The 26,443-nt window shown below is 55.3% G+C and overlaps 1 protein-coding gene across 1 annotated transcript in view; it reads left to right on the forward strand.

Annotated features, from left to right (window-relative positions):
• Positions 1-5,294: 5,294 nt before the first annotated feature.
• Positions 5,295-26,443, forward strand: part of FLT4 (fms related receptor tyrosine kinase 4) — a 41,253-nt gene continuing 20,104 nt past the window's right edge. Inside the window, exons 1-9 of the mRNA XM_078067637.1 lie at positions 5,295-5,413; positions 20,805-20,901; positions 21,525-21,769; positions 22,003-22,115; positions 22,239-22,401; positions 22,562-22,701; positions 23,030-23,198; positions 23,483-23,600; positions 26,247-26,401. Coding sequence (XP_077923763.1) covers positions 5,347-5,413; positions 20,805-20,901; positions 21,525-21,769; positions 22,003-22,115; positions 22,239-22,401; positions 22,562-22,701; positions 23,030-23,198; positions 23,483-23,600; positions 26,247-26,401 — 1,267 coding nt within the window. The 5' untranslated portion in view covers positions 5,295-5,346. The remainder of the gene's footprint in view (positions 5,414-20,804; positions 20,902-21,524; positions 21,770-22,002; positions 22,116-22,238; positions 22,402-22,561; positions 22,702-23,029; positions 23,199-23,482; positions 23,601-26,246; positions 26,402-26,443) is intronic.

The following is a 26,443-nucleotide window of genomic DNA, read 5'->3' on the forward strand; positions in this document are numbered from 1 at the left end:
TTAAAAAGGAAAAAGAACCACTTCATTAGCCCATAGAAAACAAATATGTAAATATATAATAATGTACATTCAAATCACATAAAGCAAAAATTAACAAAACTAAAAGGAAAATTGACAAACCCAAATTGTGGGTATAACTTTAACATACCTCTTTCAGTAACTGACAGAACAGGGGGAAAAAAAACCCCAAAAGTTAAAGATATAGGAGATCTGCATAACATGATTAACCAACTTGATTTAGATGCCATGTATAGTGCCACGCTACACTGAACAACATTTTCAAACATATTATTTCCAAGTACATATGGGATGTTTACCAAGATAGACCACATCCTGAGCCTAAAAGGTAGTTTCAATAAATGTCATTGGATTGAACTTACTGAGAATACATTCTCTGATCAAAGACAAACCAAACTAAATATCAAAGTTAACTAAAAGAATCCCCAAATATTTATAAATTAAGTAATGTATTTCTAAATAGCTCATAATTCACAGAAGAAATCACACTGGAAATTTAAAAATGTTATGATCTGAATTATAATAAGTATAGCAAATCAAAACTATAAAACATTAGGGATAGAAATAAAAAAATAGATAAATGGATGGACATAGTGTATTTATGGTTGAAAATTATTAAGATGGTAATTCCTCCAAATCTATTCAATGGAATTCTGATCAAATTTCTGGCATATTTTTCATTTCTGAAAATTGACAAGCTGGTTCTAAAGTGAATATAGAAATGCAAAAAACCAAAAAAACATAGACACTCTGGAAAAAGAAGCAAGAATTTTAAGCACTAACAATATCACATATTAAAATTTGTTATAAAACCACAGCAATTACAACTGTGTGGTATTGGGACAAGGATATGCAAGTACACAAATGAAACATAAGTCCAGAAACAGACCCCTCCATGTAAGGTAACATGGTTTATGACAAATGTGCTTCTACAATGCAGGGGGGAAAGGTAGTTATTTCAACAAATTATACTAAGCCAATTAAATAACAATATGAAAAAAATGAATATTGATACCTATCTTACACCATACACAGAAATCAATTCTAAATGGACTGGCAATTTAACTGTGAAAAGGGAAAACTAACGTATTGAGCAAAAAAAAAGTGGAGGAAAAAAATTTTTTTAAGATTTTTATCTATTTATTTGACAGAGAGAGAGAGCACAAGCAGGGGGAGTGGCAGGCAGAAGGGGAGGGAGAAGCAAGTTTCCTGCTGAGCAGGGAGCCTGATGCAGGACTTGATCCCAGGACCCTGGGATCATGACCTGAGCCAAAGGCAGACGCTTAACAACTGAGCCACCCAGGCATCCCTGGAGGAAAATATTTTTGAGTTTGGAGTAAGCAGAAAATTTTTAGAATAGAACACAATAGAAGGTTATGCACAAAAGGAAAAGATTATAAGAAGGACCATATTAAAAACAGTAACTTCCATTTATCAAAAACAGCATTAAAATAATGCAAAGGCTAATTATTTACAATAGCCAAGATATGGCAGTAACCCAAGTATCCATCCATAAGTGAATGGATAAAGAAGATGTGGTATGTATATAATGGAATATGACTGGGCAATTAAAAAGAATGACATCTTGTCATTTGCAACATGGATGGACCCAGAGGTCCAATGCCAAGTGAAATAAGTCAGTCAGAGAAAATGATTTCACTCATATGTAGAATTTAAGGAACAAAACAAATGAACAAATGAAGAAAAAAAGAGACAAACAACAACAAAAACTAGACTTAAATTCAGAAAACAAACTGGTGGTTGCCAGAGGAGAGGTGGGTAGGGAAATGGGTGAGATAATAAAAGGGGATTAAGAGTACACTTATCTTTTTTTTTTTTTTTAAGATTTATTTATTTGAGAGAGAGAGCAAGCATGCAGGGAAAGGACAGAGGAACAGAATCTTCAAGCAGATTCCCCACTGAGCACGGAGCCTGACCCAGGGCTTGATCTCACAACCCTGAGATCATGACCTGAGCCAAAACCAAGAGTCAGATGATCAACCAACTGAACCACCCAGATGCCCCAAGAGTATACTTATCTTGATGAGCACTGAACAATGTATTTAATTGTTGAATCATGTTCTACACCTGAAATTAATATAACTCTGTATGTTAATTATACCTCAATTAAAAAATTAACTCAAAATCAAGTAAAGACTTGAACCATAAAACCCCTAGAAAAAAAATATAGACAAGAAACTCTGACATTAGTCTTGGCAATGACTTTTTGAATGCAACACCAAATGCAAAAACAACAAAAACAAAAATAAACAAATGAAGGAAACCATCAACAAAATGAAAAGGCAGCCTACTGAATGAGAGAAAATATTTGCAAATCATATATCCAAAATATATAAAGAATTCACAAAACTCAACAGCAAAAAATAAACAATTTGATTTAAAAATGGGCAGAAGATCTGAGTAGATGTTTTTCCAAAGAAGACATACAAATGTCCAAAGTTACACAAAAACATGCTCAACATTATTCATCTCCAGGGAAATATAAATCAAAACCACAATGAGGTATCACTTCACACAGGTTAGAATGGCTATTATCAAAAAAGATAAGAAATAACAAGTATTGGCAAGGATGTGGAGGAAAAAGAACCCTCAATTCAGGGACTCAAAAAGATATTTGCACACTCATGTTCATAAAAGCATCATTCACAATAGACAAAAGGTAGAAGCAACCCAAGTGTACATTGACAGATGAGTGGATAAACAAAATGTGGTATAAACACAATGGAATAATAGTCCACCTTAGAAAGGAAGGAAACTGACACATGCATGCTACAACATAGATGAACATTGAGAAAATTATGCTAAGTGAAATAAGTTAGTTGCCAAAGGACTAATACTGTATGATTCCAATTATAAGAAGTACCTAGAGTTGTCAAATTTATATGGATGGAAAGTACAGCGGTGTTTTCAGGGGTTGAGGGGAGGGGGAGGGGGGAGTTATTGTTTAATGGATACAGAGTTGGGGTTTTGCAAGATAAAAAGAATTCTGGAGATGGATGGTGGTGATGATGGCCCAACAATGTGAGTAGCCGCTGGACTTAAAGATAGTTAAGATAGGGACGCCTAGGTGGCTCATTTGGTTGAGGGACCAACTCTTGATTTCAGCTCAGGTCATGATCTCAGTCAGGGTCATGATCTCAAGCCCCACCTGGGGCTCCACACTCAGCAGGGAGTCTGCTTGGGATTCTCTCCCTTTCCCTCTGCCCCTCCCCCCCACTCACGTACTTGCACTCTCTCGCTCTCTCGCTCTCTTTCAAATAAATAAGTATTTTTAAAAATGTGCTTGGGCACCTGGGTGGCTCAGATGGTTAAGCATCTGCCTTCAGCTCAGGTCATGATCCTAGGATCCTGGGATAGAGTCCCACATCGGGCTCCCTGCTTGGCGGGGAGCCTGCTTCTCCCTCTCCCTCTGCTACTCCCCCTGCTTGTGCTTTTTTGCTCTTTCTCTCAAATAAATAATTAAAATCTTTTTTAAAAATAAAATAAAAATAAAAATATGCTCAACCTCAACAGTAATTAGGGGAAAGATAATGAAAGTCATAATGAGATGCCACTACAAGACAACCAGAACGGCTAAATTTAAAAAATCAAAACTGACATGTCCGTGAAGATGCAGAGTTCAGGGAACTAGTTACATTGCTCTGGAGTCCAAAATGGTACAAATAACAACTACAACAACAACAACAAAAAATAGTTGGCACTGTCTACGGAAGTTGAAGATACACATTCTCTGACCTAGCAGTTTCACTCCTCGACACACATCTAAAAAACAGATCATATGTACACCAAGAAACATATACAAGCATGTTCGTAGCTGTAAAAAATTGGAAATTGATAACAACTCAAACTTCCATCAACAGTAAATGGACGAATAAATTGTGGTTATCACACAGCTATGAAAATGAGGGAAGCATGGATCATCATAGTGGTATAGATGAATCTCACAAAGGATGCCGGGCAAAAGAATATATGTGGGATGAGTCCATTTAAATAAAGTTAAAAAACAATCAAAACATATATTTGGGTAATAAAAAGATAAAGAAAAGCAGGGAAATTGATAAAGCCAGGATTTGGGAGTGAGGGAGGGGTTTGTGATGGGAAAGGGTGGGCACTTCTGGAATGTTGATGCCATTCTATATCCCCTGATCTGGGCGGTGGAGACATCGATTTTTAAATTTCCATTCATAACACATTGACATATACTTCTTTCCATATGTGTGTTACACCTTACAATAAGTTTCTATTTTAAAACTAAAAATATTGGAAGACAATCAATATATAGCTGCAAAAAAGTCTAACTTCATTTATTTGGTTGTCTCGTTCCTCCAACATCATTTTTTAAGTCATCTGAACTATCCCCACTGATTTGTGATTCCAACTTTATAACATATTTAATACTCGCAGTTGAGAGTTGGTAATGGTTGTTATCAACAATCCGGTCTTGGTCTTTGGCCAGGATGAACGGACTTTTGCGTACAGGGTGGGGCTGGAGTGTGAATAAAGTAGACTAAAAGCGGGGGAGGGAGGCCGTGATAGTCCTCGTCCTGGGGTTTATTTTTAAATAGGAAAATTCTAGAGACAGAACTGAAAAGAGAAAGGAAGTCTGCGAGAGGGTTGCCAAGTCAGAGAGTAAAGTGTCACCTGATACAAGGACTTATGAATGAGCTCAGAGTTAAACTATTTGGGGGAGCTCTTAAGAAGAGGCCAGGCCTGCGAGGAGCGGGGGGGAGATTTGTTATACTGGATGCCTCCCCCAAGGGTACAACCTCATCCACACCCCGTAGGTGGTAAGATAAAGCTTGCTGAACGTTCTCAAAGATTTGACATACTGTTATCTTTAAGTTGTATTCATTGCTTTTTTTTTCTTACTTTAAACGCTGTATTTATTGATTAAAGGAAATTACAGAAAAATACACTCTGACACATTTTGTCTAATCTTGACCGCTGCGGAGTTCATTGTCTTTTTAGCGCGCAGTGGAGGACTGGTGCATTACCTGCATTCCCCGTCCGCCCAGAGCTGCCCCGGGGGGCTCGGAAGCGAGACACTAACCAGCCTCCAGCCGCTGAGCGAGACGCGAACCCTCGGATCTAGCCAGCAAGCTCCCGGGCTGGGGTGAGAGGGGAGCGGGACTGATAGGTGCGAGGGGCGGTCCGACGGGCCTGGCCCCGCCCCTGGGGAAGGGGTCCCGCCCAGGCCCCGCCTCGCCCGCGCCGGGCCCCAGCCCCGCCCGCGCTCGCTCTGTGCGCCCACACTCTGAGCCCGGAGCCGCGGCCGCGCAGGTCAGACCCGCGCCGCAGCGGCCGGAGATGCAGCGGGGAGCCGCGCTGTGCCTGCGCCTGTGGCTCTGCCTCGGACTGCTCGACGGCGAGCGCGGTGAGCCCTCTGCCCGCACGCGTGCGCGGCTGGCCGCGATGGGGGCCGCTTTCCCGGGGCGACGGGGGACGGGTGGGGCACTGGACCCCCGGGAGCCTGGGGCTGCAGGGGAGATGGGGCTGGGAGCCAGGGGATACGGACCCCGGATGCAGCCGGCCTGGGCCCGCGGGGCTGAGGAAAGGGCGGGCGGAGACTGCAGCCGGGTCAGGGACTGGGCACCGTCTGCAGCGCAGCGCAGGGATTGTGCTCGGGGTCCTCGACCACCCTCCACTATCGGTGGCTCAGCTCCTTTGGAGCCGGGCCCCGTCGCACCTCATCCTCAGCTAGGATCCTTCGCTTGCTTACTGGCTTCCCGGGGTGGGGGTGGGGGGGAGTCCCGGCGCTGCACTGCGCGGCCGTCCCACCCGCGCCACGGGGACGGTACCCCGGCAAATGCCCGCCGGGCCGCAGACCTGGGTGCGCACTTCCCGACGCCTCCCAGCTGCGCTCGAGGTCGGTCCCCCAGAGGGCGCTCCGGGCAGGTGTCCACCTTCCCCAGGCCAGAGATTGCGGAGGCAGGGGTTCGGGGACCACCAGAGACAGGAGCCGTCGGGCGGATTGGGCGCAGGTGCACAGGGGAACTTGGGGACCTTGAGTTGACAACCCAGGAGAGATCAACGTGGCAGAAGAGGCAGAATGCCGGCGCTCCCTGTATTTGACGGGGCAGGAGCCTTTGAAGGCCCAGCTCAAGAGCTTGGTCTATCCGGCAGGAGCAGCCGCGGAAGCGTCTTAAGCACATCTCTGTGGCAGGGTATGGTCTGTGACAGGAATATGACCAGAAGTTGCCCCCGTGCGGTTGGAGAAAAGGGAGTGTGGGAGATGAGAAAAGGAGCAGAGGAGTATTGTTGTATAGAGATGTCAGAGGATGGGTAAGGATGAGCTGGACGTCTATACAAGATCTGGTGACCCAGAGAATCAGAAGGTAGAGAGAGGGTCATGGGTCCCCAGTGGTTGGAGGAAAAGTGCTGGAAGGGCTGGAGGGGGTCCAGATTTTTGCACACGGCAGATATTGAATACTGGCTTCGCATGCTTCATCCCTTTTAATAATCCTCACAAGGGAGTATTAGACCCGTTTTGCAGAGGAGGAAGCATAGAACAAGGACATCTGTAACTTCTCCAAGGTTCCCAAAGGCCAGCAGTAAGGGAAATGGTCAACCCAGATCTGTAGGATAACAGAGCCCTGTTCTCTATGCCTTCATAGACTGAAGGGCAGAGGACAGGGGAGATAAAGGAGGTGTGGATGAATCTAGAGGCAGGATGGAGTAAGACATCTGGCTGGGGCCTCTGAGGCAGGTCAGAGAAGAGGGGCTGCCCCTTTGCCCTTCCTTGCTCCCCTGCATCCAGCCCAGGGCCAGGCTCTCACCAATACTTAGTGTGTTTGCTGAGTGACCGAATGAGTGTGGAGAGAGAAGTGAAGTGGGTCAGGCTGAGGAGGGGGAGACCCCACCTTGAGGAGACATCCGGCAGACCGTTGGGTGTAGTGTCTGAAGCTCAAGAGAGGCTGGGCTGGGGAGCTGGAGAGGAAGCAGAGCAGAGTCCGGGCTGCATTTCCCCCACACCAAGGAGGGAGCCAGAGGCTTCCAGGGAGACAGGGAATGTACTGCAAGGTGTGAGAACCAGGAGAGCCTGGGGTTGGGTGCTCCGGAGGTGGAGGAGGGAAAAGGGATGAGGCCAGTCTTACAGGGAGCTCAGGTGGTTCATACAGAGTCAGGCAGTGAAGAGGAGGAGAGAGGATGTTAGCTGAAGGGGCCCATGGAGGAGGGTGGCCCAGCTGGACCGTGACACGGCTGGTGGGAAATGTGCCCTGCATTTGCCCTGGGGAGCTCCCCAGCCTGATGGGGGATGCTGGAGCAGAAGCATAAACACTTCAGTTGCAGTCAAGTGTCAGGACAACCAGACTGGGTGGCCAGGTACTGGCAGGTGAGAATCTCGGGGAAGATGAAGCTGACCCCTCAAAAGTACGCAGTTAGCCCTAGATCCACATTTTTGTCCCAGCTCTGCCCCTAAATTCCTGGCTGTGTGGCCTGGGTCCCAACTTCCTCTCCCTGCACCTCAGTTTCCCCATGCATAGTAGTGCAAATGAGCAAGCACTTGAGGGGCTGTGCTTGGGCTGGACTTTATGGCTTGGGGTCCCGGTCTAGTTCCAAAAGGCAGTTCCTTGGCAGTGTCCCTGTGGAGAGGGCAGGTGGCAGAGGACAGGCCCAAGAGGCTTTGTTTGGGGGGCTTAGTCTAGAGAGAGGCTGTCTGTGCTGCTGGACAGTGGGCAATCAGCTCAGGGACATGTAGGGGAAGCAAGTGACAGCCGGGCAGCTGGTTGCCCTGGCCTGAGGACACTGGCCCCTGCCGTGGGCTGAGTCTCGTGTGGCCAGCCATTCAGCTCTCTGCTGTCCCTGTTCCTCAGCCCTGAGCCAGATCCAGGTGTGGACAGAGCAATGGGGGAGGGACGGGGCATGCCAGTGAGGCAGGATGTGGGGGCTGGGCCATCTTACTGGGTCCTGTGGGCCACTGGCCCCATCTCAGTCACTGTGGCTTAAGGGCTCTCTTCCTCCTCAGAGCACAGAGCCCACACGACCAGGCACTCGACTGAGAATGAGGTGTGACGAGGATTATCTGGCCAGCTCCACGCTGTTCCACCCCCACGCTGCCCCAGGCAGTGGGACCTCAACCCAGGGAAGGAGACTGCAGTTCTATGCCAGTCACAAGCTCTGGTGCCTGTTCAGGGTGGCTCAGGGAGGATTTGGACCAGCCCCATCCTGCAGGGGTTTTGCTGAGTGCCAGACTGGCTGGGACACAGACATCTGTATCGTAGGGACAGAAGTGCTCAGGACCCCCACGAGGCCCAGCTGGTAGCCGTGGGCTGCAGAGGAAGGGGGCATCGCTTCTAGCTGGGGGCTTCTTGAAGGGATCTGCAGACTCCAGGGAAGGGAATTCCAAGTAGGGCAAAGAGCCCCTCCAAGGCTCAGAAGCAGGGAAGTCCAGATGGTATATGGGGACTTGTGGGTAGTAGATGAGGCTAGAGGCTCGAGGGGGCCGGGGGTAAGGTGGGGGAGGTGAGGCAGTTGGAGGGGGCAGGAGTCAGCGGCACACCTGGAAAAGAGAAGTTCTGGGCAGGGAGGCTCCTGGTCAGGTCCCCTGAAGGCACTGCTAGAGGTGCAAATCAAGGTGGGGGCCCACAGCAAGGGGGTACCGCAGGGGAGGAGGCAGGGGAGGGCAGGGATGTGTGCTAGTCTCTGGCCTAAGCCACAGAATGGGTCATGAAGGTGGTTTACCAGATGGGAACCCTGGGAGGAGGGGCGCAGGTAGGGACATGAAGGCTGCTCGGGGAGCCAGGTCCTCCAGGAGGAGGTGCCCTGGGGACTTCCTGGGAGACCCCAGTTGATACAACTGGGCCAGATAAGGAAGGAGAGACTTGGGAGCACCTGACTGTAATAGGGCAGAAGGCAATCCGGGAACCCAGGAAAATTAAGTGGAGTCTTAGCCTGGAGGGAGAAGTTCTCTGTGTCTAGCTTACACTCCTCCCGCTGTTGGTTTGGGCGCTTTCCCCCACAGGGCAGATTTCTCGCCACCAGGGCCTCGCCGGCACCCCCCCCCCCAGCTCTCTGAGAGGCCTCTCCGGGAGGGAGGTGGGCCGGGGAAGGGGTCTGGAGAGCCCCTCACGCTCCCTGTGCTGACTTCGGAGCCAGAGGCAGCCGACGTGTCCAGCTGGAGCCAGGGATTCCTGAGTTTCGATCCTTTTCAGACACTGGCTTCCTCTGGGATCTCAGTTTTCCGGTCACGCCGAAGGGAGAAGTCTGCGAGCAGGAAGGTGCGGGCATTCAGGGCTGGCAGCGGCTGGGCCTGGGTGGGGCAGCAGGGTGCGCCCCGGCCGCGCTCCCGCGCCGCGGGTCACCTCCGCCACCCCCCATCCCAGGCCAGGCCAGAGTGTGGGTGGCCCCGCGAGCAGGCGCAGGTCAGGGTGGCGAGTGGGGGAGCCCCGCCACGTGGCCAGCGAGGTCAGCAGGGGTTCATGGGAAAGGACTTGTCGGCCACAGGAGAGGACATCCTGCCTGCGTTTCCCTCTTCCTGCGGCAGGAGCCCACGGCCCCGATTTAGCAGCGCTCGGGGGCCTCCTCTGAGCCAGCTGGGCTGTCTGATAACACCGCCCGTCCTGCTGCCCGGGAGCGGAGTCCTGACCCCAGGCGGGCGGGCTAACTGCCTGGCACAGCTGGCTGCACCCGCAGCTGGGCTGCGCTCGGAGCTCAGCGTCTGCCAGGGTGCCCCTCCTCCCCATCACCCTCAGGGGGTCCTGCGGCAGCCCATGCTCCCACTCTGCCCCACCTCCCTCCCTGCTTCCAGCGGGACCTTTCTAAAACAGATCTGAGTTTTCCGTGCCCCCCCCCCCCCGCCCCGAGCGATAAGCACCAACTTCTTGAGCTGGTGGTCCAGACCCCTCCTGCTATGGTCCCAAGGGCATCCCTAACCCCGTGTCCACCTAGCCTGCACCCACCACACACCCCAGCTCCCAGCACATGACCTTCCTCTTGCTCTAGATACGCCCTGCCTTTCACCCCACCTTTGGAGGGGTTGCCAAGAACTGCAGGTAGAGGATGGTGCTGCTCCAAGTGGGTGGGTTCGAGGGGGCTCCGTTCCCACACGCTGCCCCCAGAGCATGGAATGCGGGCTTTCAGGCGGGTTTGGGGGAAGCTCTGATCCTCACCCAACCTAAAGCTTCATCCTCAGAGCTACACTAAATTCTACCCAAGGGAGATTCATTCGTATTAGGCGGCACACGCATGCGCATTCTGAGTGTCACCTCGGTGTCCAACGGCTAATCAAACTGCTTTACTCTAGGGTGTGCGAAGGTTTTAGCTTTGTGTCATGGCTTACTGTGTCCACCTTGGACATTAGGAGTTAAGGCTGGAGGGGTGAAATGGCTCGCTTGGGCAGCTTTGAAGGAGTGTCGGGTGTCAGGTATCTGGTCCCAGATGGCATGGGGGCCAAGGGGTCAGAAGGGGCAGGTGGTTGTCCACATTCCCCAAGGAAGGGTCTGGTGGGGTGGGCAGGTGGGGTCCTAAATTTTTTACCACTTCTTGGACATTTTTATCTTGATTGTCCCAGAGACCTTTCAAAAGCGGCATGCCCTGCAGACACATGGCCTTTCTCCCAAGTCTCCCCCCGGCCAACGTGCCTAGCTCAGTGCAGGACATCTCCACCTCTGTTGCTCACCTCCACACCTGCCCACACACTCTGTGCTCTCCCTTTGCTCCCCAGACCCTCAGGGGAGTCGGAGCAATCACAGGCCAAGTCTCATGCTGGGGACGCCACCATGAAAGGCAAGCATAAGCCCCTCCTCCTTGCACTAAGCAACTGTCAGATGCAATGAGCCAACCACTGCATGGAGCTGCAGAAACATGCAGCAGGGGCCCAAGGAGGGGGCCTCAACTTGTGACTCTAGGGTTGGAGGGAGCACCAGTCATCTGTAAGGCCATGCCAAGAACGCAGCTTCTGCCCCCAAGTAGCATAGTGGTTTTAGTCAGGAGAGGGACTTGTGTTCTAGAAAGATAATCTAACCACTGGGTAACCCTGGACCAGTGGGGAGACACTGGCGTGGCAAGCCAGGGGATAGACGTTGAGGCTGGCCGGACAGTGGGTTGGAGAAGCAGGGGACTGGACGGGGGCTGTCCCAGGATCTGGCTCTCTGGGCAGAAGGAAGGCGTCCCCTGCTAGGTGTCTGAGTGCTGTAAGTGCGAAGCACTTTGCTGGCGGGGAGGGGCAGGGAGAGAAGAGGGGCAAGCCTGGAGCTCCCAGCTCCCCACTGGCCGTTGGTGCTGCCTCTGAGGATGGATATGACTTCGTTACCCATTGGCTGTGGGGGCTGAGTGGGGTCAGGAATGCCTGACAGATGACCACCACTACGATGGCAAACAGTGGAAGGGAGAGCCGTGCTTCCAGGCCTGATGGAGAAAAGATGGTTCGATCTGCAGAAATGCAAAGAATGCAGACATGCACGGAGCAAGGAGTAGTTGCCGTGATCCTGTACCCCAGAGATAATCTCTGAGCAGCATGTTAACACCTGTGCCTTTAGTTTTCTCAACTGCAAAATGAAAAGAACAGTACCCACCTCAGGGGGCATGAGTGGGGTGCGCAGGTGCGCAGGCCTGGGCTGGTACACAGAAAGTGCTAAATCCGTGTTTGCTATTATTATCCTAACAGGATGTATGGGGTAAGCAGAATTTGGGGGTCAAAGAGTATGAGCCTTCGTTTAGTGCTATGAGTGCCTATTTGCCTATTTGCCCACATCCTTGCCAATACTGGGAATTGCCTATCTTTTAAACACGTGCTCGTCTTGTGGGGTGGGGAGTTGTGCGCTCTGTGGCTCCAGTTGTCCTGCCCCGTGGTGGGTGTGGTCTGGTCTGAGGGGTGGGGTGGGGTGCCCTCCCAGAGACATGCTGGAAGCATCCCCCCCACCCCAGGTCCGGAGCTCAGGAAAGCTGCCAGGGAGGGTGGAATAGCTCAAAGGTGGGCTTGGAGCCCTGGAGGGTGCCATTACCAGGAGGAGGGAGCACACCGGTGAGCAAGGCCAAGAGCCTCAGGCTGGCCTGTGACCGAGGACCCTTTTCTGTGGCCTCCTTGCCCCACATCTGTTCCATCTACCTGACAACCCAAGGTCACCCATATTCTAGCCTTGCGCGTTCTGTCTGTCCTGTGTGTTCTCCTGGGCCAGCAAGCTCCTGCTCAGTCTACCAAGCACATTTCAGCTCACCCCGTCCTACCAGCAAGGCCTTCTCTGACCACCCCCTCCCACCACCACCACCCAGCTGTGGCATGCAAAACACTTAGCAGGCAGTGACAGCCATGGGCTCAGCGTGCATGAGCCAGCAACAGTTTGTTCTTGCGATGGTTTGTAACGTGGTATTATGTTATGTGTGGCTCCCTATCATCCTGGGGACAATTCTCATTTTGCACGTGGGAAAACTGGGGCTTGGAAAGAGGAAGGGCCTTCCTCGAGGCCATACAGCCAGAGAGTGGCATTGTGGGGCATGGAGCCCTGCTCAGGGAACGCTCTGGGAACAGCCCCTCTTATCCCAGCTATCTCAGTCTTGTAGGGTCAGGGGACTGTGGCCTCTTGACCCTCACCCTTGACCTCTGGAGGCACAGAGGTTACCAGCCAGTTGTGGGGGGGGCGGGGGGGAGGACTCTAGGACTGAACACCCTTGTGCCTCCCCTCCAAGAGTGAAGGGAGAGGGAGGACCTGGAGCAGGTCTCCCCAAATCTGCCCAGCTCTAGGACAGATGCATAGAGACCCCAAGCCCGGCCTCACCTGGCCAGCTGTCCCCCGTGTTTCTCCTTCAGCTTGCCTCGAGTATGTAGCCTGGCCCCTGGATGCCTCTGTCGTCCTGGGCAGAGCTGCTAGGGAGAGTGTGGATCAGACTGGCAGGACTGCCACATAGTCCCCATCACCCACAGGGTGACCATGACAGCATCTGCGGTAAGAAATTGTCAGTGTGTGGAGAGGTACCCCCGAGCTCACCGACCATCCCGACTTCATCCCTGGGTTGCCGTGCTGGACCCGAGGATAGAGCCGTGACCAAGGACAGGGCCAGGGGAGGGACAGAGCACTCAGACTTCAGCCTCCAAGCAGGAGCAGGGATTCTCCAGGCACAGAGAGCAGGAAAGGACAAAGGACACAACCTGAGGCCAGCAGGGAGGTGGGCAAGGACCTGGTGGATGCTGGAGGTGGCAGGGGCACTGGGAGGTGAAGCCAGCCAAGAGGGCAGGACCTGTTGGGATGGGCTTCACCCTGGAGGCCAGGCCAAGGGTATGCACAGCTCCAGAGGGCCACAAGGAGCCAGTGAAGGTGTCCTCAGGCCACGACACCCCTCTGGGCTGAGGGACAGATTGGAGGCTGGAAAGGAGGCTGCTGGGGAGCAGAGAGGCAGGCACTCGGGGTTGTGCTGGGAGAGAAGGGGACAGAGAGATGTGAGGACTGGGAACTGGGCAGGGATGTGCCTCTGTGGGTCCTGGAGCCTCAGTTTCCTCATTGCCGACTAGACTCGTGATTCTTCCCTTCCTCCCAGGTTGTGTGAGGATCAAAGGAGGCAATGACCTCAAGGCCATGGTCAGTGCCTAATGCACAGGACTCCCCACACCCCAGCCTCCTGCCACTCGCCCCTCACCCAGGATCCCAGCGCTGCTCCCACAGCCGGCCGCTGTGGCTGACGCCAGGGTCCTCACTGCCCAAGGCTGCTGACAGCACAGAGAAGAGGAGGTGTGCACTCTGGCCTCCCTGACCTCGGCCCGGCGCCTGCCCCAACTGCTCTGTTGAGAGCTGGGGGGCCAGGGCCGCCGGCCAGGGGAAGGAAGAAGCTAGTTCCTGGGCCAGGAACAGGAAGGCAGGGGGAGTGCGGCAGAGGCCAGGATGACAGCGCTTCCTGCTGTGGGAAGGGAAGGACAGTGGGGACAGACAACAGCCCGGCAGGAAGGATGCATCTTCGTTGGGGTCGCAAGTGGGGGCTGGGCGCATGGAAGCTCTGGGCAAGACAGTCATTGGGTCAAATCTGTCTTAGCTACTGAGGATTCTGGGGTACACATGGTCACCAGGGAGCTTGGTCTTTAAAAATGGAAACATATCTTCCAGAGGAATGACAGGGTCTGACATAGTTCCAACATAAAGGAAAACGTGAGGCCTGTTTAGCCAGCCAGTCAGCCATCCACCTATCCTTCCATTCACCCATCCATTCAACCATGTATTTATCCATCCATCCATCCATCCATCCACCTATCCTTCCATCCATCCAACCATTCACCCATCCTTCTATCAGTCTGTCCATCTATCCTTCTACCTAGCCATCCCTCCTTCCATCCTTTCATCCATCTTTCCATCCATCCTTCCATCTACCCATCCATCCAACCATCCATCCATCCATCCATCCACCCATCCTTCCATCTATCCATCCTTCTATCCGTCTGTCCATCTATCCATCTATCCTTCTATCTAACCATCCCTCCTTCCATTCTTTCATCCATCTTTCCATCTATCCATCCGTCCATCCATCCATCCACCCATCCTTACATCTATCCATCTTTCTGTCTGTCCTTTTATCCATCTATCTATCTTTCCTTTTATCTAGCCATCCCTCCTTCCAACCTTTCATCCATCTTTCCATCCACCTGTCCATCCACCCACCCGCCCATCCATCCATCTACCCATCCTTCCATCTATCCGTCTGCCTGTCCATCTATTCTTCTATCTAGCCATCCTTCCTTCCATCCATTCATCCATCCATTCTTCCATCCCTCCATCCTTCTATCCATTTGTCTGTACATCTGTTCTTCCATTTAGCCACACTTCGTTTCAACCATCCATCCATCCTTCTATTCATCTATCTGTCCTTCTATTCATCTATCTGTCCATCTGACAATCCAACTAGCCATCTTTCCATCCATCCACCCATATTTCCATCCATTCACTCATTCATTCATCCATCCATCCATCCGTCCATCCACTCATCCATTTATTCATTCAACAAATATTTATGGAGTCTTGATTCTGCGTGAGATGCTGTGCTAGACATGCGGTGGGGTAAAAAGGAGACTGTCCTGGTCCTTTGAAATTTACCCCCACTGAAGTTTACTGTCTAGTAGAGGAAATGGAAAAACACAAGTTGAGGTGTTCAACTTGTGGGTGGGTGGCTCAGTCGGTTAAGCGTCTGTCTTCAGCTCAGGTCATGATCTCCAGGTCCTGGGATTGAGGCCCATATGGGCTGCCTGCTCAGTGGGGACTCTGCTTCTCCCTCTCCTTCTGCCTGTCACTTCCCCTGCTTGAGCTCTCTCTCTCAAATAAATAAATAAAATCTTAAAAAAAAAAAAAACATAAGTTGAACAAACAAATAAATAAAGAAGATAATTACAAATTGTGACAAGAAGGATGAAGCAACCAGGAAGTTAAGATGGATATTAGAGGGGGACTTAGGTTTTGGAGGGGGTGAGTAGTCATGACTAAGCTAAGGCCTGAGCATGAGAAGAAGCCAGCCTGTGCAGGGCATGTGAGAGGAGGCAAATCAGGAGGAGTATGTGCAAAGGCCCTGGGACAGGAAGGAACATGCATGTTATGGAACAGTCTGAAGGGCATGATGGCTGAAGGACATGAACACAAGGTGAGAGTGGCCCAAGAGGGTATGGAAAGGGGGTCAGGGACCCAGCCACAAGTTTGGATTTTCCTGAAAATGCAGTGGGAAGTCACTGATGGCATTGAAGCACAAGCATGATATGGCCCATTTCTGTTTCTTAACTGTCACTAACAACTATGTGCAGGACTGAAGGAGGGCAAGAGTAGGCCCAGGAGCCCCCACTTTGGGGCTGAGTGCAGTTGGGCAGGCCCCATTGGGAGAGCAGGGGCTGGCTCTGGGATGCTTTGGTGGTGGGTGGTTAGACAGGGTGAGGAGAAGCGCATCCATAGCTGGTCCCATACAGGAGATGGGAGCTATCAAGGAGAAGCCTTGGGAGGGGTGAAGAGAGTGTGAGTCTGGAGTTCAGCATCAGAAATGTGGGAACCGGGGTGTCTGTAGGATGGCCAAGCGCTATGGCAACTGGATAATTCAGGCTGGAGTTGAGAGAAGGACAGGAGGTAGAGACTCTGGAGGTATCTGGACACTTAGGGGAGAGACCTATAGAGAAGAGAGTGAGGAGCAATGCATGTGGTGCTGGGCAGAGGGGAAAGAGGAAGACAAGGAGACAGTGAGCTCACAAAAGGTGGCAGAGGAGGAGACAGCTCCGCTCCCTGCCTGGAGTGCCCACTGGTCCTGCAGCATGGAGGTCATGGGAATGCCTTGACCAATGGCTCCATAAAACAGGGGTGGCATCTGCACCCCAGAGAGAGGATGAGCAAATGTGGGAGGAGGGGACAGCAAGCAGAGTTTTTGCTGTGGAGAGAAATAGGAAAGGGGCCAGGGCTGGAAGGGAATAGAGGATCAAGGAATTTGGGAGGGGTAGGGTTGTTTATAGGATGGAAGATGGAGGGTTTGGACTTGGGAGGGGGTAGTGTCAGAAGGTTTCCAAGGCCCAGGCAGGGAGTGAGGAGTTTGGATGTAGGAAGATGATCTCCATCTAATGGCTTTACTTCATTAATGCTGACAGTGAGGGAGGAGGGAACACCCTGAAAACTTCAGTCCAAGGGCCCATTAGGGTCTGCCTACAAGACAAGAAAGGGAAAGAGCTCTGGCTTTGCACTGCATGCTGAGCCAGCGGGGGCCATGGTGGTGCTGCAGTGTTGGGGTGGAAGGTGAGAGGCAAGGAAACAATCCGAATGATGGGCCAAGGGCCACACGGGTGAGGCCAGGAAGAGGTATCTATGGGGAGGGGTCCCTGGACTGGAAGTTTTGATGAGCCTTAAGGACTTAGAGGCTGTCGGACAAGGGCACCTAGCAAGAGGCAGAGGGGATGGGGAGAGCAGCACAGGAAGGCAGGAACTCGGTGATGGCGTAGCTTCTGGTAAGGACCAGGTCCAGGGTGTGCCCAGGAAGTGAGTGGCTGAGAGGAGGAGGGAGGACAGTGGAGATGAGGACCACAAAGGCCAGGACACTGGTGAGTCATTTCTGTGGATGTTGAAACCATGGGGAATGGCCTGAGTTGGGGTGGCGGGAGCTGGAGAGCCAGGAGCAAAGAATGAGGGGAAGTAACCAGGACAACAGCTAATGACAGCTTTAGCAGGGAGCAGGTGGTACCATCAGAGAAGGGAGATGACCACAGGAAGCTCTCCGCTGCCAGGCATGTGCCGTGGAGAGCACTACTACCTCAAGGGGCAGTGGTGCTTCAGAAAGCCAGGTTTCAGTTAAGGCAGAAGGGATGGAGGAGGACAGTGAGGTCTACAGCACAGTCTGCTGATCATACAGGGCCTGGTGGATGTGAGTGAAGACAGGGCCACTGGGGCAAAAAAGGAGAGACTTGCACAGATGGATAAAAGTGTTGGCAAGGACAACAGATGGTCTGTCTGTTTAGTACAGTGATGCGGATGCTTCCTTTGGTGGTATGGTGGCCTCTAAGGAGGAAGATCCTACAGGCCCCATTCGCCATCCATCAACCCACTCCAGCATCCACCCTTCCACCCATCCACCCCCATCCACCCATCCACTCCCATCCACCCATCCACCCACAATCCAACCATCCACCCCCCCATCTACCCATCCACCTCCATCCACCCATCCGCCCTCTGTTCACCAACCCACCCATCCACCCATCCTCCCACAATCCACCCACCCATCCACCCATCCACCCATCCACTCCCATTCACCCATCCACCCACAATCCAACCATTTACCCTCATCCACCCATTCTCCCACAATCCACCCACCCATCCACCTGTTCACTCCCATCCACCCATCCACGCTCCATTAACCAACCCACCCATCCACCCATCCTCCCACAATCCACCCACCCATCCACCCACCACCCATTCATCTACCCATCCACTGCCCACCCACCCATCACTCATGCATCATTCCATCCACTCTCCATCTACCCACCATCAATCCATCCAACTATCCATCCACCCATCCACCCTCCCACCTACCCACCCATTTATTCATCTGATCATCCATCACCCATCCTACCATTACTGAATACATCCCCTACACCTTCGGTGTGCATCTCCTCTGTACTGAACTTAGGAAGGTGAAGAAAATACAGCCTCTTTTCAGATGTGACCAGAAAACCACAATTCAGTTTGAGAAGTGTTCTAACAACAGGGGCCCAGGAGGCCGAAGCTGCCTGAGTAACGTTGATTGCCCCACCACAGGGACGGGACATGTGAACCAGGCCCTGAAGGGGGGCTCCGCAGGAAGAAAGGAAGTACAAATGTCCAGGGCAAAAAGACAGGTGAAGGCAAAGACTTCAAGATATGAAAAGCCTGGGGGCGCCTGGGTGGATCAGTCAGTTAAGCATCTGCCTTCAGCTCAGGTCATGATCCCGGGGTCCTGGGATCGAGTCCCACATCCAGCTCCCTGCTCAGCGGGGAGTCTGCTTCTCCCTCTCCCTCTGCCCCTTCCCCACTGCTCGTGTTCTCTCTCTTCCTCTCTCTCTCAAATAAATAAAATCTTTAAAAACAAAAGATATGAAAAGCCTGGCCCTTTGGGACAATGGTGAGAGCTATGTGTCTCTCAGAGATGTGTCAGGAGATGAAGTGGGGAGAAGGGCAGTGGGCAGAGTCCCGGCGTGCCCCTACTTCATCTTGGAAGCAAAAGGGAGCTGCGCAAGGAAGCTGGGCTGACATGTGCCACAGCTCCATAGCCAGGGGTGCCAGGGATGTGCCCCAGAGAAGGGGACCCTTGGCCTCCCTGGGGGTCCTAGGGCAAAGCTGCAGGCCTCAGCCTGGGGCAGGTGGGTGTTGGCGGCCGTGCCTCTCCTCTGGTGCCCACACACCGGCCTCAGCCCTGACCCCTGACAGGTCCACTGGGAGGGCAGTTCTTTCATCCCCTGCAGGTCCAAACCCAAGCCCGCTGTCCTTCCTCTTCTGTTGTCAGAGGCCAGTTGTCTGCTTGCTGTGGCTTTATTCACTTTCCACTTCCTGGAAAATCCCATTTCTCCTTCAACACCCAACTCAGAGGTGCCCTCCGGGATTTCTTCCTAGCTTCCAACTACCCGAGGGGAGCCTCCCCTTTGCAGGGCACCCCCTTCCCAGCAGCCCTGGGGGTGTGCAGTGGAGGCTGGTGTGCATGGAGGGCTAACACTCACCCTGGGGAAGATGGAGCTGGTGGCAGGAGGGGGTGCTCTGGGTTCAGGCTAAGGAGGGACTTTGCAGTGGTCACAGCGGCCAGGCGAGGAGCTGCCTTCTGAGAGGGGTGCTGCTGTCCAGCAGGAGGGCCTCCATTTCCCTGTCTGTGCAATGGGACTAGGTGCTCAGTGAGGACCTTCTGCCTCTGACCTACAGTGCTGTGGTGCCTAGAAAGTTTTGGCCAGCAGGCAGCATGGAAGGGAGGGACAGGCCAGGCCCTGGCTAGTGGCTGCCTTGTCCATAGGATGCCGAGAAATGAGATCTTGGTGTACAGAGCGTGCCGTCCTGGTACTGTTTCCTAGGGCAGGTCAGGGTCAGGGTGGTATAAAGCCAAGTACGGTGGGGGGCCCCTGGGATCCACGTCCCACAATTAGCTGCCAGGGCAGGACAATGGGCATCAGAGGACTGGGGAGGACGGGGGGAGGGATCTGTGGGACCGGAGAGGGCTGCGGGCTGGGGCCAATAGTGGGCTGTGCCCCCCAGGAGGACAGGGACACAGGGGGAGGGACAGGACACAGCCCTGGGCCTCAAGCCACGCAGTCCTCTCTTCCTGTTGTCTCAGGATGGTCCTGGCAGGATGCATCTGCCAGAGTTCCAGGTCCAGGCCTCCCCCAAGGCCTGCTCCCACCCCCACCGGGATCTCACACACACGCACACACACGCGCATGCACACACACATACGCGCACGCGCCCATGGGCACACACACACTGACCTGTCAAAGACACACGCATACACATCCGCACACAAAGCCACACACACCACTTACACACCAGCCCCACAAACATGCAGGTCCACGCCCACAAACACACACACACACACACAAGGACCCACACCTATCGACATGCACACACCCAGGCACACGCTATCCTGCTGGAAGGAGGACGGTGGGCTAGAAGCTGCAAGGGCGGCAGGAGGGTTTTCAAGCAAGCAAAGCAGGGTTATTTGTGTGTCTGGGGCCAAGCCCTGGGGGAAGGATGAAGGAACAAGGCCCGGGGACTGGAGGGGAGCTAGGGCAGCCAGAGGGGGCTGCGAGGGTGGACAGAAGCCGATGGAGCCAAGGACACATGAGGAAAATGCCACGGGACCCAGGAGAGGGTGAGCTCATGGGCAGAATTTGGTGGGAAAGCCAGGGCCCTTGGTTCTGGGCATTTGGGGAGGGGCCGCGCAGCGCGGGACGCCCCCCCTACAAGCAGCCGCAGTGCATCTACAGTGCAGGATGGAGGGGCCTTCCGACAGACATGTGAGGCTCACACACTCCAGGTCTCCCCTAGTGTAGGGTGAGGCCTGCAGTCTCCCCCGTCGGCTTCATGCTGGCAGCTGAGCCTATGTGGGGCCAAAGATCGGGGTTCGGTTAGGTCAGGGTTCACTGGGGGCTGGGACCAGTCTGCTGCCAGGGACCAGGGCCAGGGGCACCTGAGGTAGAGATTACTGATTGTCTTGGGGCCTTGCAGGTATGGCCCAGGGCCAAGAGCTCGGGCAGCCCCTGCCCTAGGGAAGAGTATGGTATTATGGGCAGGGAAGGTCCATCAGGACCCGATTGACGTCACCATGTCACCATGTGAACTCACGACCCAGCGCCATACTAGCCCTGTCTTCCACCCCAGGCCTGGCGAGTGGCTACTCCATGACCCCCCCAACCCTAAACATCACGGAGGAGACACACGTCATTGACTCCAGGGACAGCTTGTCCATCTCCTGCAGGTACTCAGTCCTCAGCCCGGGGGGACAGGGGCCTGGGTCCCCCCAGGCCAAGGGGACCAGAGAAAGCCAAGGCAGGAGATGGTAGAGGAGAACCCATGGAGAATCCCTACCAACCAGGAGATGGTAGAGGTAGAGGGCAGAGGGGCCTCAAGGCTTAGTGGGGCTCCCTGGTCACCTGGGTGTGGGTGCCTGGAGGCACGGACCATCCCTGGCCCTGCAGACACCTTGTGCCCACCCCTACCCCTGGGTCACTCCACGCTGACTCCAGGCCAGTCCATGCCCACCTCCCATGTTACCCTGCATGGGCCCCAGGTCCCCTACACCCACCCCCAGCCACCCTCCACTGGCTCTAGGCCCACCCACACAGAGTTCAGACCCATTATGGTCCCTGCAGCCCCGGGGATGATCAGCAGGCTTCTCTGCAGGCCAGCCTACCCCATGTAGGCCTAGGAGCCAGGCAAAGGCCCCGAGGGGCCTCAGGGAGCACCCTGCTCCGGACTGGGTCCATGGCGTGTGCCCCCAAATTGGGCTGTTCTGACCTCTGGGTGAGACAAGCTACGGGCAAGGCTTGTGCCCCGGGGCTGCAGCTGGGGCCCCTCTTGTGCTCTCATGTCCTCTGCCAGGGGGCAGCACCCCCTTGAGTGGTCCTGGCCAGGGGCTCAGGAGGCGCCGGCCACAGGGGAGAAGGACGGCGAGGACACAGGGGCTGTGCAAGACTGCGAGGGCACGGACAGCAGGCCCTACTGCAAGGTGCTGCTGGTGCGTGAGGCCCGCGCCAACGACACGGGCAGCTACCGCTGCTCCTACAAGTACATCAAAGCCCGCATCGAGGGCACCACGGCCTCCAGCACCTATGTGTTCGTGAGAGGTGAGCGGGCAGGCCGCCCGGCCCTGCAGCAGCCCGGACGCACGGGCAGGGGCCTGAATCCTGGAGGGCCGTCTGGCACCTGCACCCCCGAGCCCCAGCCTGTGGGCCCTGGGCCGGGGGGGCTGCCCTGAGCCCCAGCCTGCGGGCCCTGGGCGGGGGGGGGGCTGCCCCACTGCCCCTCGCCTGAGTCAAAGCCCCGCCTTCCCCTCCCACAACCTGCCCCCTCCCCGCAGACGTGGAGCAGCCATTCATCAATAAGCCAGACACGCTCCTGGTCAACAGGAAGGATTCTATGTGGGTGCCCTGCCTGGTGTCCATCCCAGGCCTCAACGTCACGCTGCGATCGGTACGGCCCTCCTCCTCCCCGACCCCCCCCCCGGGATCCGGCCCCCTCCCGTCCCGTCCCGGGGAGAGGCGGCCACTGGTCTGGTCAGGAGAGAGGGCACTGACAGCCACCATGTCCCCGCAGCAAAACTCAGCCCTGCGGCCTGACGGACAGGAGGTGGTGTGGGACGACCGCCGGGGCATGCGCGTGCCCACACCCCTGCTGCGCGAGGCCCTGTACCTGCAGTGTGAGACCACCTGGGGTGGCCAGGACTTCCTATCCAACCCCTTCCTCGTGCACATCACAGGTACGCGCTGTCTGGTGCAGAAGGAAGATGGGGCATCCTCCAAATCCCAGGGACGGGGCCGCAGGGGCCACAGCCGGGCCCAGTGGGCACCCCGTGCCCTGTGCTGTGTGTGTGTGCCATCCTGTGGGGGGCGTGGGGGTCACTGTGCATGTGTCACCAGGCAACGAGCTCTATGACATCCAGCTGTTCCCCAAGAAGTCGCTGGAGCTGCTGGTTGGGGAGAAGCTGGTCCTGAACTGCACCGTGTGGGCCGAGTTCAACTCGGGTGTCACCTTCGACTGGGACTATCCGGGGAAGCAGGTGAAGCCGACGGCCCCAGCAGGGCCATACTGGAACCATCCCCCGGAGTCCCCGTCACTGCCTCCACCTGCCCTATGCCCACACAGTCCCCAGGAGTCCCCATCACTGCCCACGCCCACCCAGCCTGGTGCACACTGGCCTCTGAATAGGTGTGGACCCAGTCCTGCCCCAGGAGCCCCTGTCTGATGAAAGGGGCTGCCCCAAGGAAAATTCTGGGTCTGGGTGCAAGGCTTCCAGAGCCACGGCTGGGCTGGGGTATGTGCCCTTGGTGCTCAGTTCTGCCAGAGCCCACCTGCTCTGACCCTGGGCTTCCCCTGGGTGTGGGTAGGCAGAGCGGGGTAAGTGGGTGCCAGAGCGGCGCTCCCAGCAGACTCACACAGAGCTCTCCAGCATCCTGACCATCCACAACGTCAGCCAGCACGACCTGGGCCCATATGTGTGCGAGGCCAACAACGGCATCCAGCGGTTCCGGGAGAGCACCGAGGTCATTGTGCACGGTACGGCCTGGGGCTGGGCCGGGCGTCAGTCATCAGGCCCGGGGAGCAAGGGTCCATGTGCAGTGTGGGCGGGGGTCAGAGGTCAGGGTGCACCTGAACAGTGTGGAGTCTAGCCAGAGGGAAGAGAGGGCAATGAGTGGACCCCCGGAGGGCAGGGCGAGCCCCAGTCTGCAGGCGTCTGGCTGCTGGGGGTGCCAGACCATGGCTGGGAACTCCCTCACACATGGGTCAGTGGGTCAGTGACTCCAGGCCCCGGCTTTACACGGATGCCTCCCATCTGGCAGAAAAGCCCTTCATCAGCGTCGAGTGGCTCAAGGGTCCTGTTCTGGAGGCCACGGCAGGAGACGAGCTGGTGAAGCTGCCCGTGAAGCTAGCGGCGTACCCGCCGCCGGAGTTCCAATGGTACCAGCCCTGGCCCCTGCCCCCCGCTACCCCCCAGGCCCAGCACGAGAACAGACCACAGGGCGGGACCTCTCCTCTGAAGACACTCTAAGGAACGTGCACCTAATACAATATTTAAGCCAGAGGGAAAGTTATCTTGCTACAAAACTGCGCAAGCTTGCACCTGCCAGCGGGCTGTCGTGTGTGGGTGTGCTGGGCGCCGTGCTGGGCGCCGTGCTGGGCGCCGTGCCGGGCGCCGTGCTGGGCTTCATCTAACCGATCCCTGCACCTGCTCGGTATCTCCGAGGGCCCCGCCAGCAGGACGAGGTCCTGGAGCTCTGGCCTGCCCTGCAGCAGTGGCTTTGGGTTTCTCAGGCCTCCCTCCGAACAGGTTGCCACCCCCACCCGAGGACCTCTTATCCAGAAATTCAGGGATGCCACAGGGGTTCCACAGACTGCTGTAGAGCCAGGCTCTGGGGCAGGCCTGAGCTGTGTGGCAGGAAGCAAGTTTCCAGAAAGCCCACGGGCTCCAGAGCCCCAGCTCTGGCCTGTGACCTGAGAGTAAGACCTTCCCTATGGGGTGTATCAAGGGTCACTGAGGGGGGTCCACCCTTGCTAGGTGCTCCCCGAAAGCTCTCTAAGAGCTCAGGTTGGCATAGCACGCCCACACACACCCTTGGGTCATCTGAGCCTTCCACGTGGCCCAACGCTGGGAGGTCACACTCTAGCCTGACCCCTATGGTGCAGACGAGGAAACAGAGAGGTGGGGGAGGGGACAGGGCGTTCCCACCTGAGCTCTGAGCCCCCTGGGAGGGCTCTGTGTCATCCTTTCCCAGCTGGTCATCCTTTCCCAGCTGGCTGGAGGAGCCCTGCCCTTTGCAGCCTGGGAGAGCTCCCTCCAGACAGGATGACCTTTTTGGAAAGCCTGGGGCTGAGTGAGCGGAGGCCCCAGACATTCTCAGCTGGGATCTCACTGTGCTGGCCGTAGGCTGGCAGCAGGCTTCTCCTGGGGGGACCTCAGGAGGCCCTGGGCCTGGACCTGGTATAACCCTACCTCTGAGGCCACAGGCTTTGGGGTCCATTGGGGGCACCTGGTACAGGACCAGCATTTGGGAGGGCAGGGGGCAGCCTGGAGCCTCCCTCACACATCGGCCTCCTGGAGACCACCGGGGATCTGTCCCCTGCCCTCCAAGCCCAGCGGGACTCACGCTGTTCTGCGAGGGGAGCCCAGCTCTGCTGCATCCAGGGTCTGGCCCAGGCCTGATGCTCAGGCAGCTGGCTGCCTCTCACCATTCCCACTGCATCTGGCTTTTCTCCGCTTATTTGGCCAATATCTGCCTCCAAGAAGTGCTCACTGGGCCCGCTGTCCACTGAGACACCGGCCCCGGGGCACTAGTAACCACCATAGCCCCACAGGGGACTCTTCTAGGCTGTCATGTGATGATTATAAATGAATGGATGGAGATCTAGCTGACAGATAGACAGGCTGGTCCTCCGCTCCTAAAGCACCCTTTGTGTCCAGCCCGGTGCACACACTAAATGCTGTAACTCAGTTAAACCTCAAGACCCCTGCAAGAAAGTCCATTTTGTCTCCCCAGGGTTTAGACTGGGGACCCTGGGGGCTCAGGGCCGTGAAGGGGTTTGTGTAGGATCACTGATGCTGCAGGTGGTGGACTCAGGAGATTGCACCAGAGCCTGGCAGATGACACGGCCTCGGGTCTACTCCGCCCTGTCCTGCCGTGGGAGCCCGGCTGAGTCAGGTCCCTCCCTTACACCCCTGGCTGAATACCAGGGGAAAGACCATTTCCAGGTAGAGCCCGGCTTGCAGAGTGGCTGCCTTGCAGCACTCCCAGCTCAGGCCTGGGCAGGTGCCACCCCTTGGGGTGGAAGGCGTCCGTTTATTTGCATGTGCATTTGTTTGCATATGAATATGCACTGAGGACCGCATGTACTGCTCTCCCCTAGTACGGGGACAGGGGGACAGTCTCTGCACCGCTCCATGGGGGTGACGGATGGCCAAGAGACTCGTGTGAAAAGCAGGGTGCTCATGAGCAGGCAGGTAGAAGCAGGGCAGAGGGCAGGAGCTGGTTCCTAGGGCGGTAAGGAAAGGTTGCTCTAATGAGTGGGTATTTGTGTATGGGAGAGAGGGAGCCATGCAGGTGTCTAGAGGACTGAGCATCCAAGCAAGGTGGGGACAGCGAGTGCCCAGGCCCCAGGTGGGAGTGTGAGGACAGCAAGAAGCTCCTGTATCTGAAAAGCTCCAGAAAGGGCAGAGCTGGGGTCAGAAAGTGAGGCAGGGCCCCCCATGGGTTAAGGCTGTGCTTCTAGGGGACCGCACCTCCAATCCTTCCCAGCACACACCACTCTGAGAGGCGGGGCATACGGGGCGCTGTAGCTGGTCCTGAGCCTTCAGGTGCCGTGAGACCAGGGCAGAACCCTGCAGACCATCCCCATAGCTCTCCAGTCGGCAGTCAGCTGCCCCAGCCCAAACCCCCGCCTGGTCCAGTGCAGGAGGTGGCTCTTGCTCGAGCCGGGCCCATCAGGACTCTGGCGCCAGTCTCTTCTGCCCTCTACTGCCGTTGTTGGGGCCTGGGTGCCGCAGGGGAAGAGGGCCGGGATGGGGCAGGAGTGGGGTCCACGCAGTCCCCTGAACTCCCTTCCTGCCAGGTACAAGGACAGAAAGTCAGTGTCCGGGCGCCAGAGTCCGCACGCCCTGGTGCTCAAGGAGGTGACGGAGGCCAGTGCAGGGATCTACACCCTCGCCCTCTGGAACTCCGCGGCCGGCCTACAGCGCAACATCAGCCTGGAGCTGGTGGTAAACGGTACAGGGGCGGGATGGGGGAGGGGGCACCGGGGGGCTGGCT

The sequence above is a fragment of the Halichoerus grypus genome, chromosome 2, assembly GCF_964656455.1.
Source record: "Halichoerus grypus chromosome 2, mHalGry1.hap1.1, whole genome shotgun sequence".
NCBI lineage: Eukaryota > Metazoa > Chordata > Mammalia > Carnivora > Phocidae > Halichoerus > Halichoerus grypus.